The sequence below is a fragment of the Megalopta genalis genome, chromosome 5 (genome assembly GCF_051020955.1).
Source record: "Megalopta genalis isolate 19385.01 chromosome 5, iyMegGena1_principal, whole genome shotgun sequence".
Lineage (NCBI taxonomy): Eukaryota > Metazoa > Arthropoda > Insecta > Hymenoptera > Halictidae > Megalopta > Megalopta genalis.
The window spans coordinates 16,634,085-16,647,729 of record NC_135017.1 but is presented as its reverse complement, the minus strand read 5'-3'; the positions used below and the strand labels follow the sequence as shown (position 1 = coordinate 16,647,729).

General features: G+C 54.4%; 1 protein-coding gene across 1 annotated transcript in view; it reads right to left on the bottom strand.

Annotated features, from left to right (window-relative positions):
- The window catches only part of LOC117227468 (roundabout homolog 2), a 28,864-nt gene that overhangs the window by 8,098 nt on the left and 7,121 nt on the right, over positions 1-13,645 (bottom strand). Inside the window, exons 2-6 of the mRNA XM_033482736.2 lie at positions 10,484-10,792; positions 936-1,089; positions 727-857; positions 377-643; positions 17-297 (exon numbers count right to left, since the gene is read on the bottom strand). Of these exons, the coding sequence (XP_033338627.2) occupies positions 17-297; positions 377-643; positions 727-857; positions 936-1,089; positions 10,484-10,792 (1,142 nt within the window). The remainder of the gene's footprint in view (positions 1-16; positions 298-376; positions 644-726; positions 858-935; positions 1,090-10,483; positions 10,793-13,645) is intronic.

Sequence of the window (13,645 nt, the reverse complement as noted above, 5' to 3'; positions counted from 1 at the left end):
GAGCGGAAGAAGGTACCTGGAGGAAAACGGTGGCGGTGCTCGCGCCGGCTTGACTGATCGCGCTGCAGACGTAATGGCCCTCGTCTTTCGCCAGGGCGCCCAAGACGTGCAGGCTTCCGTCCGCCGTCACCCTGTAACGGCCCTGATACTGATTCCCCGGGAACATCAGTTCCTGAGAGCCCTCGCGCGTCCAGAATATCGAGGGCTTCGGGGCGCCGCGTGCCGCGCACGAGAACGACACGTTCGCGCCGATCACGACGGCCTCGTCCGTTGGAAAATCGGTGAAGACCGGTCTCGCTGCAATCGTACGTAAGCAAGATCTAAAGATTCTCGAAACGTCGCGCGTCGAGTCGACCAAACGGCTAACGATACTCACAGTGCACCGTCAGGATGGCGCTCGCCGAGATCGCGCCGACACCGTTCCCGGCGTCGCAAATGTACATGCCCTGATCCAGCGACGTTACTTTCTCGATCCGCAGGCTCTTGTCGTCGGAGATGTGCGCTCGTCCGATCGGCATCTTCCCATCGTTCCGTCGCCAAAGTATCTCGGGCGGTGGGTCGCCGCCGACGCGGCAGGCGAACTCGGCCGTTTGATCCGTCAGGATCGTCTGGTTCGCGGGGGTCGCCAGAAAGTACGGTTTCACTGTGGACAGTCGAGGAGATCGAACGTAGTTCCTTCCAGATTAAAGCCGCACCCGCGATAAAGTAATCGGTTATCGCGTTTACCGTGAACGGTCAAAAGCGCCACGGCGGACTCCTTCGTTCCCACCATGTTCTCGGCAACGCACTGGTACTTTCCTTGGTCCGTCTGCCTGACATCGGAGATCATCAAGTTCCCGCCGTCCACGAGAGTTATCCTGCGCAAATCGAACGAGGTATTGTTGGTCAAGGTATTGTCACAGAATCCGAGATAAGCGTACGAGAGAAGGTTATACCTTTTGGTGGCATCCAGGTCTATCGTATGACCGTTCCTCTTCCAATGCAAAGTCGGTTCCGGATGTCCACGAGGTGGCCCGCACTCCAACAAGGCGGTTTCTCCAGCCGCGACCCTAGTGTTTTGCGGTTGCGCGCGAAATTCATCCCTCAGCACTGCAACAAAGAAATCGGATGCCTCGTCAGCGACAAGTCGATACCGCGCGCTTCCTTTTCTTTCGAGCCGCGCAAGGAAGCCCTGCTCGGAAAAGGAACAAAAGATACGGAACATTCGAAACGATGGGAACGATAGGAAAGCGTATAGGTGGATCGAGGACATCGGGCCAGGAAATTGCTCGTACGAGTTTCGCAGGAACGTCGACCAACGTCCGTCTTCGCCGGCTGCTGCTCGCGTCCCTCGCCGCGCGTCTCGCGAAAATACCGCGATTCGCTTCGACCGAGAAAGCGGTGTCCCGTCTCGAACAAAGAAGCTACGTTCAACGTTGCGAGAGGGCGGGAGGATTTATAGAAGCTTTAAATGGAAATACGGCACCCGGAGCGGGAATCGGGACCGTTCGTGCCGGCGAATCGACGGAGAACGGAAAATTGGATATACATACGTTCTCCGATACCGAAGAATTTAACCATAGGATACACCTTCGCGCGCTCTTGCTCTTTTCGCTTCGGTTTCTTTTTTCTTCGCGTCTATTCCGCTCGATCGACGCGCGTCGCGTCGGTTCGTCTTTAAGAATCGTTTACGGACGCTGCCGCATTTGGTGCGGCCGCGAGTTCCCTTTGGACCGATTCGGAGTTCCGAGCTATTCTTCGAGTCTTTAACGCCTGCGACGGCTCTTGCATCGATCCATCGCGCTTTAGCGACGGGCTTTGCCGATAATCGGGAAACGAAGAAAAACGTTCGAACAGCATCCGTACCGACACGGTCCTTTCTCTTCTCTTCTCTTCTCTCGTCTCGTCTCTCTTGTCTCTCTTCTCTCTTCTCCCGTCGCCGACCAAACGATGAGTCATACGACCTAGGCTGTGTATCGGCTAAACCGTTCCGCTCTGTTTGCTCATCGTTAGCGCCGTACAAACAGCTCTGCGTCCGAGCGGTACGGTTTGAACAGCTTTCGTCGTTTCTTATTCGAAACGAATTCGTGCGGCGGGAGACGGTTGGACGATTCTTCGCTCGCGACGTTCGACTCGGTTGTTCGACAACAGCCGCGTAGAACGCAAACTTTTGTCGCTCCATCGGAAACAAATTATCCGCATCGGAAAACTTTCTCCTTTCCGCTCCCGGCCGGATTTGCCGATGAATCGAAGCCGAGACGCGACATCGGCGCAACTGTTTATCGACTGGAGAAACGGAGCGGGAGTAAAGGCGAGAAGAATGGCGAAGCTACAATGCGTCGACGATGTAAGGAGAAGAGAGAATGAGAGGCGGAAAGAAAGAGAGCGGGCGCGAGAGAAAGGGAGAGAGAGAGAGAAATTATAAGAGGGAAAGATATAGGGGAGAGAAAGAGGGGCGAAGCTGGGTGCGTAGTCAAACAAGCTCCAATTAACGGACGCTAGATCTGGAGCGAAAGAATTGAAGGGTTCTTGGATCTCCCGTCTCTCGCCCCTTTCGTCTTTTTCACCATTCTCACCCCAGTCGGCCTTCTAACCCCCAGGCTTTTTCGCGAGCCGCAGGAACCAACTAATGAGAGCAGCAGGCGCGCGCGTACCCTTCCTGCCCGTCCGCGCTCCTCAGCGCCCGTCTGCGCCCCGTGGCACCCACCACGCACGCATCACGCATCGCGCGTGCATAGACGAGAGACAAACGACCGATGCCCGTTGGACCGTGCTCGCGAGGGAGTAGCACCATCTGCGCGAGACACGAGTCCTTCGAAACGAGCCTCTCTCGTCCTCGTCGCAAGATGAATAGAACCTCGAGTTGTTGGCGAACCTCGAGTTGGAATCGGGCGAATCGGACGAACGCCCGGACCGAGCAACGAGGCCAAGAATCGATCGGTTCCTACAATCCCAATTTCGAAATGTTTCGATACACGGTTGTTCGACTATAGACCGTAACCACCCACGCGCCCGCGCGCTTCGGCGGTTGTCGCGAACCATCGAATACACCGGTCTCACTCTCGAGACAAACGCAAAGATTTCTCGAGCTCTCTTCTTCTTCCCCGTGTTCTTCTCGGTCTTCGACGTTAACCAAATTGTAGCCGGATCGCGCGTATATCCTCGCGATTCCGGTCGAATCGATTCAATGCGGTATTGATAAAAGGAAACTGCGTGTGTGCGCGCGTGCGCCCGTGTCCGTGCGAGGTAGAGAGAGAGAGAGAGAGAGAGATGCAACGGCCGGAGAAAGAGGAAGATAAAGAGAAACAGGAGGAGAAAGAGAAAGGGAAAGAGAAAGCGAGAAAGAAGGAGGAAGAGAACGAAGGCGGATAGAAAGAGATAGAAGTCTGGCGTCAGGGTTCTACCAGAACCATATTCGATATAATTAAAGTGCATAAATAAACACAATGGTACAAGGACCGGTTAGAAAGGGCGAGAAGCGGTGGCAGCGGTGGCAATGCCTGCGTAGAAGGGATACTCGCTCGGTAGGTAAGAGCATTGAATGCAAATACTCGGAGAGATATCTTGGTATGAGTGCGCGTTAGCATGCTCGCGTGTTTGCACGCTCGGTTGCCCGGTGCTCGGTGCCTCGCCGCGAGTTTCAGCCGAGAAGCTCGTTGCCTCTAAGCCTCTCGATACGCCTTATGCCTCCATGCCTTATGCCCATTGTGCCCGCGGACCCGTGGACCCATGCCCCGTGTACCTGTGCGTCTATTCGTACACGCGCGAGCACGCGCGCACATCCGTGCGCGACGTTTACGGAGAGCATATCCGTATACGGGTGGTCGATCGCGAATCCCCATACCGAGAGAGGTAGGCGTACAAGTAGGCGCGTGCACCCATGTGCGCGCGTGTGCGTACAGGTACGCGTCCACGCCAGCTACTAAATACGCTCGTCGGGAAACTGCGAAATCTCGAGCCGGAGCATCGACGCTTCCGCCAGTCGATTTCGTTGTAAAAGAGCGAACTTTGCGACGCGTTTCCTTTCGTACGATTTGCTTGCGCGAACCGTGAACGGTGTGTGCACCGATGCACCGCGTGCTCGATCGATCGAAGACGGCGAGCGGCGAACGGCGCGGCGTGCGCGCGTAGGCAGCGAGCTACGAAACTTCGCCGACTTGTCGGGTACAAAAGTTTAACATCGCGGTTATCGAACGTAGGTGGCCTTCCAAAGAGGCTCTTAAAAGCGTACGAGAGACCGTATTAAAACGCGTGCGCCCCTGAACGCGCGCTTCGATCGTCCATTGTGCGGATAAAGGAACGGAGGAAGCGGGGGCCTGCGTCGCGAAAGAATCGACGCGCGCGACCCATTTTCCAGAGCACGGCCGAACAACGACGGAGTTGTCGTTGGAATTTGTCCAAGCATCCGAGCTTCCATTTGTAGATACAGCTTGCAGCTCGCAGGCTCGCACAGCCTACGGCTTACACGGCGTACGACTCTCCGGTTGTTCGGCTCGAATCTCGAGGCGATCGGTCCTGGCGTAGCGAGCTCGAGCCGTCGATATCGTTGTTCGGTCGTTCGGTTCGATCTCGCGACGGCGAAACGAGTATGCACACGGGTGCGTGTACAGGCTGTAAGGTAGGAAGGTTCGCGGTTAGCCGATTCGCGGGTTCTTTCTCCGTCGAAAGCCGACTCCGAGGAAACCATACCGCGCGCGCACACGGATTCCTTCGCGAATATTTCAACGACAGGCGACGAACGGAGGCTATCGTCCGATTCACGACTCGCCTACAGTGTTTGACGAACGGCGAGAATTCGTGGGGGGAAATTCGCGGCGAGGGGGAAGACGCGCGAGCCGGCTCGGCTCGACTCGGCTCGTCGCGATCGAGATCATCGATCGCTATCGTTGACGCTCGCGATCGCCGACGCTCGGGACAATAACGGAACGCGACTCCGAAGCAGGCTTGGAAATTACGCCGCCGAGTTCCCTCTAGGAATCGCGTTCGCGTACGTTTTATGCATCTGTAACGTGCCCGCGAAAACTGCTCGGTCGAACGGTACCGAAACGTTCGCGACGCTTTGTTCTCGGCGGGGTAGTCGGTCTCGTCGAGACGACTCTGAGTCGACGCGACAACTTTGTCCCAATTGTAAGTCCCGAGCGGTCCGGAGCGATCGAAGGATCGGCCAGGGACCGAGTCCAGAGACCAGGAACCAGAGTTGCTAGCGAGTCGCGACGCGAAGCGAAGCGACGCGCCAGTCTGGTCCGGTATGCCCACGGATTCGATATAAATAGACGCCAAGTGAGACGGGAGGTACGAGGTGCGAGGTGCGAAGTGCGAGGTACGAGGCGCGCGGCGCGTTCGTTCCCCCGTGCGAGCCACTATTCGATAGATAACCGCCGTCCTCGATGGATGATCCCGGTTCTTCTTTGGTCAAACGGTCCGAGACTTATCTGTGTACGCGAGCAGGCAATACGCGACGCGCGAATGCGGAACGTACGACGAAATATATGCCAGTTTTCGCACCATTCCTCATCGGTTTCCCCAGCTCTCTCTCTCTCTCTCTCTCTCTCTCTCTCTCTCTCTCTCTTCACGCATGTACTCGCCTACATGCAAGGACACGAATTCCTGCAACGCAACCCCTATTTCTCACTCGCGATCCTGGTTTATCGGTCGTTCCAGTATATCGTTTCGAGAACAAGGGAAGAAGAAATGAAAATTGAACGCGGCGCACGCGAAGAGGTAACCGAGGCTATGAAAATTCTGAAACGAAACGATTCGCGAACACGGTCGCGTGGAACAGGATAGAGACCGGTTGGAAATTGGAAGATGGAAGGTTGCGGAAAGCGGAAAACGGGAAACGGAGAACGGAGAGCGGAGAGCGGAGGCCGAAGAACGGAGACCGCGTGCATCGACTGCAACGAGTAAACGGGTAGGGTTCAAAGTGATTCTCCTCCTGGTTCGGGCAATGTTGCGAGGGTACTCGATTACTCGATTAAACCGTAGTGTCGGTAGGCGTGGCAGTTGGACGTACCCGCGCGCATGCATCACCGAGAAACATCGCGCGCTACGAGATTTCTATGTGCCATCGGTACATGTATACGGATACATGCACGTATACGTATACTCTGTACCGTGTATGTACGCGAGCGTGATTCGTCGTAGAACCGGAAAAGGATGAGCCCGCTTTTCCGTTCGACCGCGAGCACCCGATCGATCGTTTACGAGCGGATATGGAACGTCCGCGCGGCAAATCGATCGGATAGGATCGGATCGAATCGAATCGAATCGAATCGGACTCGAACCGCGCAAACGTTGAACAATGTTCTAAGAACGTTCGTGCCGCTGCGCGCGTCGACTTTTACGAAACGGAACACGAAATTCGAAACTGGAAATTTGAAACTCGAACGGAGCGAACGAGCCGAATCCGAATACCAAAGAGACCGATGAATTCGACCGGGTTCCCGATAGTTTTTGTAGCTGGCAGATCGCATCTCCCGATAAACGTTTGTACGCGTCACGACTCACGATCCTCGGACTATGCCTTGCGAACTTGGCTGTCCACGCCGGAAGTACCTACTACACCACCGGGACTGAATGAAGTCGTTGTTTCGACGGCGTTTGCTCGCTCGCTCCTTACCAGAGGGACGGCGAGAAGAGAGAGGAGAGAGAAGAGAAGCGAGAAACGAGAGACCGCTGCACCCTGCAACCAGACTCGCCGCGCAACGGCGTATCACGGTTTCACGTCGAAACGAAGAAATTTTGTTGACCCGGCTCGGAGCTGGATTTTCGATCGATCGGCCGTTTTCGAAGTTACAGCTCGCGATATTTAACCGTGTTCCATGACCGGGATCAGGCTCGCGACCCGCTGTACAAGGGAAATGTATAATCTGACCGTAACAACTATAAAAACGAGCTGCAAGGCTCTAATAATGGTATCTCCTCTTCCCAAATTGTCCATTTTTCTGCACAATCCGAGCGTCGGTCCGAGGATTCTCGCGGCTCCGGCTGCTTGCGACAAGAATCGTTCGAGGATCGTTTAGGATGCTCGAAGGTTCGGGTTCTTTTGAATTTAATGGGAACAAAGGTTCGCTCGAATCTTCTCATAAGCGGTAAGTGATACTAAGTAAGCGGTCGATTAAACGGTCGACGCAACCAACGAGGGTATTGTTTCTGTTCCTCCTCTGTGCCGTTCGCGCGAAACAATGGCCCGTTAAATAATAATCGCGATATACCCTTCGACGTTTTCGCTCCCTTTGAAATCGCTCGCCGCTACCGAATCTGCGATCTCGATTTCTTTGCTCTCCCGCCGAAGAATTCCCTTTTACGCGCGGTTTCCGCGCGTATCGGCCCCGCTCGAACGGATTAGCCGTGTACGACCGACCGCCACCCGTCGACTCTCGGACCTCGGACTCTTCGACTTTGTCCGTGAACCAAATAAACGGAAACGTTTACCGTGTCGGCACCGCTGCTGCGTATCAACGAATCCGTCGATACGGAGCACCGTGGTAACAGTCCTCCGTGGGGATTAAAAGCTATAACGCGCCTACCCCTCTTCCCCTCGGCCGGCAACGGTCCCGGTTATGGCCACGCTGTTCGCTCGACTCGCCGTACCTATGTATGCATGCATGCATGCCACAGGCCACAGGCCCTATTCCGATTCCTCCGTCTCTGTTTCGCCTTCTCGCGCCCACTCGAATCGTCTCGGTCTCTTCTCGCCGCGTCCTTTTCCTTCGCCCGCTCCTCCGCGCTCGGTCAGCTCGTCTCCGACCCTCCGGCTCTCATTGTCAGTTTCTTTCTCTCTTTTCCCCTAAAAGCCATGCCAAGTAACTCTGGCGCTGGCGCGAGCGCGAGCACAGGGCACAGATACGGATAGGGATAGGGATAGGGATAGGGATAGGGATAGGGATACGGATACGGATACGAACGCACACCGATACAGCCACACAGAGGCAGAGGCAGAGGCAGAGCGGTAGTATGCCGGCCGGCCGGCTAATCGATACGCGGTGGATGGAGCGGAGCGAGCGAACGAGGGACCCGAATAGGGTCCCAGATAGTTGAGCGGAGGGTTGAAAGCAAACGATGGATAGGTGTTATTTCGTCGAGGCGAGAACCGAAGAAAAGAGAAACGGGGGAGAATCGGCGGTCGAGCAGCTTGAATCGTTCGAATCGATTCGACGTTTCCCAGAATTCGACTCGGACTCGCCGCCCCATAGTCCCGGGACCGACTCGTTTCGGTTCGGTTCGACCTGCGAGCGATCGGTATCTTCCAACGGTCGCGACGGATACGTCTCTTTCACCGACCCGTTGTCCCCTGGCCACCGAGCCTTCCCATTTTTCCATCCATCTTCTTTTCACCGGCGCGCGTCGCGCATCCTCGCGCTTCGCGTTTTCCAAACGCACCCTCCCCGCTCGGTTTTCTCCGGCCCGCGCAGACTTCCAATTTCCATGGTTCCGTTACGATGGAAATTCAACGAACCCCGGAGCAGCGTGCCAGTCCGCGGCACAAAGCCTTGTTCGCAGGGGCGAACCGCCTTCCACGTAGCAACGTATACCCGCGCGATACCCGCCGCCGTTCCTATCGCCATCTTAACCGTCGACTATCACGGTACATGCGACAAAGATTAACAAAGCGGGGAAGATCGCCGGTACCGTGTAACGCGCACGATAACCAGGGAAACGTGCGTGAAAAGTAAAATAAATTTTTGAAAAGATATCGGCTCGAATCACGCGAATCTGATCGCGTGATGCCTTTCGTTGCTCGTCGATCTTCGTTCTTGTTAACGGCTGCAGGGAGGGAAAAGGGCCTCGGAGGGTTCCGGGCGCAACGATTTTCCTCGCCGAGGAAACGAAGAAGGCGGTCGTGTTGTACGAGATAAGCTAGAAACGCGACCGAATTAGGGAAAAAGAATCTCCGGTATTTGGAACTCTGGCACGGTCGCGTTCACAGGGCCGCCTTTGTCGCGTTCGCGACAAACTGCACGGCAGAACGCACGCGTCCATGCTCTATACCGTGTGCACACTGCACGCGTACGGACGTTGCTACGTCGATCCGATGCGACGATGCGACGAGCCGTCGCGTCGGCCGTCGGGCTATCCTGCATCGCGTCGCACAACATAGCGTAGCACGATGTTGGCCAAGCATACGTTCGATGTAGATACAGCTTCGTATCGATTTCTATTCTCCTTCTCCTTCTCCTCCCTCCGGCATTCTCGCTCTTTCTATTATACATTCTATAGCTATATAGGTATCGCTGTATGTACGTACACGTGTGCCGTACGCGTGTAGATACCCGACGACCACGAGCACCGTAGAAAAGTGCGAACGCGCGAGTGCGAGAGCGAGAGCCGGGATCGGCTCGACTGCGCTCACCGCGTGGACGAATGGTTAAATTTCGAGCGAAACTATCGCACAGTTCCTCGCGTAGGTACCCTACCTACGTACTATATGTATTCGTTTTCGAATCGAATTACCCGTACTTTTACCGCTCTGCTCGAAAACGAATCGACCCGTTTTTCCGGGAGAACCCGTTTTTCTTTTTCGAGTCGCGAAGCGGAGGTCGAGCCGAGAAAAACGCACGGCGACGCGAAAACGCACGGCGCGTTAATTACCGGCGACGAAATGATTTTGGCATTGGCATTGGCGCTGGCATTGTTACCGTTGCTCGTTTCGCCGCGAAGAACCGTGAAAAACCGCGAATCGACTTCCCGCTCGGAGCACCGTTCGATTCCAACGAACGCGGTGCGCGAGACGCGTTCGGTTTACCGAAAAAAACGATTTTATCGTCTACCTACGTGCCGCGTATCGCGTAGATACCTACGCGCTATGCGATGCGATGCAACGCAATATGTACACAGTATGCGCACGGCGCGACCGGTGCAGGTATGCGTACGCGTTTAGCGCTTACCTTCGCATTTCACGGAGCTACGAAAGAGCCGCTATCCTCTCCCGTCCTTTATTCCGTTTTTCATTCTAGAATAGAATACCGGGCACCGCATCGGAACAAACTCGACATCGTTCGACATGCTCGACTCTCGTTGTAACTGTAACCTGCAACGCGTCCGCTATTTTCCATCGGTCGAAACAATCTCGAATGTGCCTCGGCTATTTCTAGAAATTGACGCGATACGCGCTTCCATCGAATATAAATTAACGCTGGAACAACCGAGCACCGAAAGCTACTAATTTTTGTAATTTCTTTGAAAAACGACTGGACCCCAACGATGCACGACGCGATCGCGGAATACATCCGAATAAAAGACGTATCCGGTAATTGCCTGGAGAAGCGTCTTTAGAATCCGAACGATCGCGAGTCCGCCATTTTGTCGGGTCCGGCAGTTCCAGCGTTAAATTTACCGTTTCGCCGAGAAAAGATCGCGTTTCCGACATTGCGTCGAGATGCTCCAACAATAAGACGCCTAAGTACAGGGGGGAGGAACGAGGGGGGGGGCAGGCGGAGGAGACGATGGAAATGAGAAAGGGGAAGAGAATGAGAAAGAGAAATGCGAAATGCGAAGAACATACCTGCGACGGTGAGAGTGGCGTTTCGACTTGGAACAGAACCCTCTTGATTTTTCGCGACGCACCAGTAAACTCCGCCGTCTTGCTCCTTTTTGCCATGCATTACCCTTAAGAAAAATAGCGATCCCGTCGGGAGGAGAACGCGATGGGATTTTGCATCTCCTGGCGACGTTTGAACCAGTTCCCCGTCTTTGTACCACTCGATTACCGGTTGAGGTTTACCTTCTGCTTTGCAATTCAACGTTATCGGTTCGTTTTTCGCCACAATTATGTCCGAGGGGTGTTCCGTTATGCGCGGTAATCTCCATTGCCCTGAAACAATCATTTCGTTCGAGGTTAGCTCGTACGCACACACGCTGAAAACTATTGGAAAAAGGGTTAACGATCGCGTCGACGGTCGATCCGTGCTCTTTCCGCTTCTATGTCTATTTATCATCCGCTACTATTTCCACGACTATCTCTCTAATTTAACGCGCGACGGTCGATAATTAGGTACAGGTCGTACGTCGATCGTCGCTCGTCGCTCGAGACCGTTTTAGATCTCGCGGCGCAGACTTTGCGGTCGTCTCTAGACTCTAGATTCTAGATTCCGGATTCTAGATTCCAGATTCCGGATTCCATATTCCAGATGATCGACGATGCATCGGTGGTAGTTGCGTTCACGCGCGCAACTGGCTCCCGTGTCCGCCCCGTCGTCCGCATAACGCGTCCGAGCAAAGATATTACAACCATCTCGATATAGCAATGGGAATTCTAAAGCGGTACGTATAGGTACGATCGACGTACCGAGATGTGCGCGCATCTGTGTACACAAATATACGCGCGGATGGATATAGATATACGGATATAGGCGGATATAGTCGGATATGTGTGCACGAAGATGTACGGCGATCGCCTCGCGCGGTCTGCAAATTCTATTCCAGCGGAACGTCCGCAGCGAGGCCGCTCGAGAAACGTTTCGCATCTGTAAGAACGTTTACTCGAATTCCGAGGCTGCGCGTGTACTTACGCGCGACGCGTTCGCGGACACGCTGCACGAATGTTCTAGCAAATGAAATCGAGCCTTCTTAATCCGCGCGATCGAATTTGCTCCGACGAAATCGGTCGAACGCTCGCGGATCCCCCGAATACAAAATATCTGGCAGACTGGTGCTCGCGAGCGCGAGCGCGCGCGCGCGCAAGCCGGCAGATTTTTCTTTTGTGTTCTTGCCTCGGTGCTCGGAAACAATAGACGCTGTGGCTAAATTAAAATCGCCTCCGGAGTTTTCATATTTCGCTGTTGAACAGACTCGCAGGCAAGCGGACGCGCGCGCGCGCGCGCAGCTTTTGCGTTCAGTAGGCCCGAGGCATCTCGTTTCATTTCAGTTCCAAGTTCCAACTCCTCCGAATCAAGCTATCCAGACAACCTGTGCATTGCCAACTCTTCCCCACTCTCGCTTCTTTTGTGTTCCACCGACCACCGCGTATCTGCTCTTTCTCGTTCCATTTGATCCTCCGTTCTCGCGCTTTACGCTCGGCCTCCTTCTTTCCTCGTGAAATATTCTTACTCGGCTTTGGCCGGATCGAGCATCGTCCGCCTTCCACCGAAACGTCTCGTCGCGACGGCAGGTGGACGCGGAACGATGCAACGGAACGACAATGATATCGCGGAGGACGATCGACGACTCGAAGATAATGCCCGGCAATTAAAGCGCGGAGCGCTCGAGTGCGCGATCGCTTGGCATACGGCTTCGCGACTTCACGGCTTCACGGCTGCGACGACGCGAGTATTGATTTGCCGCTGTTGCTTCGGCTCTGTTAGTTCTGCCCTGTCTTCCACCGCGCCGGCTTCGCTGCCCTTAGCCCTCGCGAGCCTCGCCGAATTCTGCCGAATCCATCGAATCCGTTATCTTCCCTTTACCCTTCACCCTCTACCCTCTTTTTCCAATTTCTCCTCTTTCCCCTTTACGGTTTGTTTCCGGATTGCCGGGTCTCGCGTCTTCTCTCCCTCGGCTCGACACGCGGCGAACGACGATCGACGCGTGTTCCAACGTTTCGAGCATCCGTTTCTCAGCGGGCCGGCCCTCTCGTTTTTGTGTAAAAAGAAAGAAACGAAACAAAGAAAACTGTCGACGGAGAATATAGAAAGCAAAGGGAACGTTCGTTGCGGTTTCAAAGGTTTCGCAAAAACGGCATAAAAGTCGAAGGAATGGGAAACGAATGCAAAGAACAAGGGAGAAGAGAAGAACGGAATATAGCTTCGCGAGTACGAGTACACATTATGGACTACCAAACTGCATTTGGCACGTCTCCAGAAGCATACCACGGCAAACCGTCGCGAGGATTGTCCTATTTTGAAATCATTACCACGCCGTAGACTACCATTTTTACCCCTCCGTTCTGCCAGAAAGGGCAACGCGCACACGCGCGTACGCGTGCACACGTACACCTTCGATTTAGCCTAATTTCCAGGCACGTATCGACGTCCGGACGATCCCGACCGGTCGAAGTTCCCGTAATCGTCGACTGGATCGCGAAGATGCTGCCAGATGTTTACGAGGCGCGTACTACGTACGCGCGCGAGTACGTTTTCATCGTTGCGCGTAAAAGATTAATAGATGTCGAGATTAGATGGAAAGAGGGAGAAAATGGAAGAGAGCGGGAGCGGGAGGACCGAGAAGCGGGAGGATGGGTGGCGAACGGGAGCGAACGGGAGCGAACGGGAGCAAATGGGAGCGAGGGGGACCACGGAGGAAGAAACAGTTTCATTACTTTCTTTCCCTTATCCCCTATCCCCTAAGAAGGATATTCTTTCGAGAGGGGAAGCCAGAAGACGAAACGGGAATAACCATTGAATTCCTTGAGACGTGGGGGAAACCTAAGACGCACGGAAACCTGGGAAGGGAGAGTTTAGCCGACACACCCTCCTCGAGTTCTTTCCGAGCAGCGGGCTCGTCCAAGCTCGTGGAAAAAAAATAGCAACGTTCCTAAAGTAAATAACGCAGAGCGTAGCGTAACTCCGGAAAGAATCGATGATCCGTCGGTGCCGCTTCTATTTCGGCTTCTATTTCGGTTTCCGTTCCTACTCGCTTTTCCATTTGCTCTCAGACGTTTTTCTCGTTGCTCTCGATTTATACGACTTTACCAAAAATAGCGATACCTAATGGAGGGAACTTGGCCGTGTGG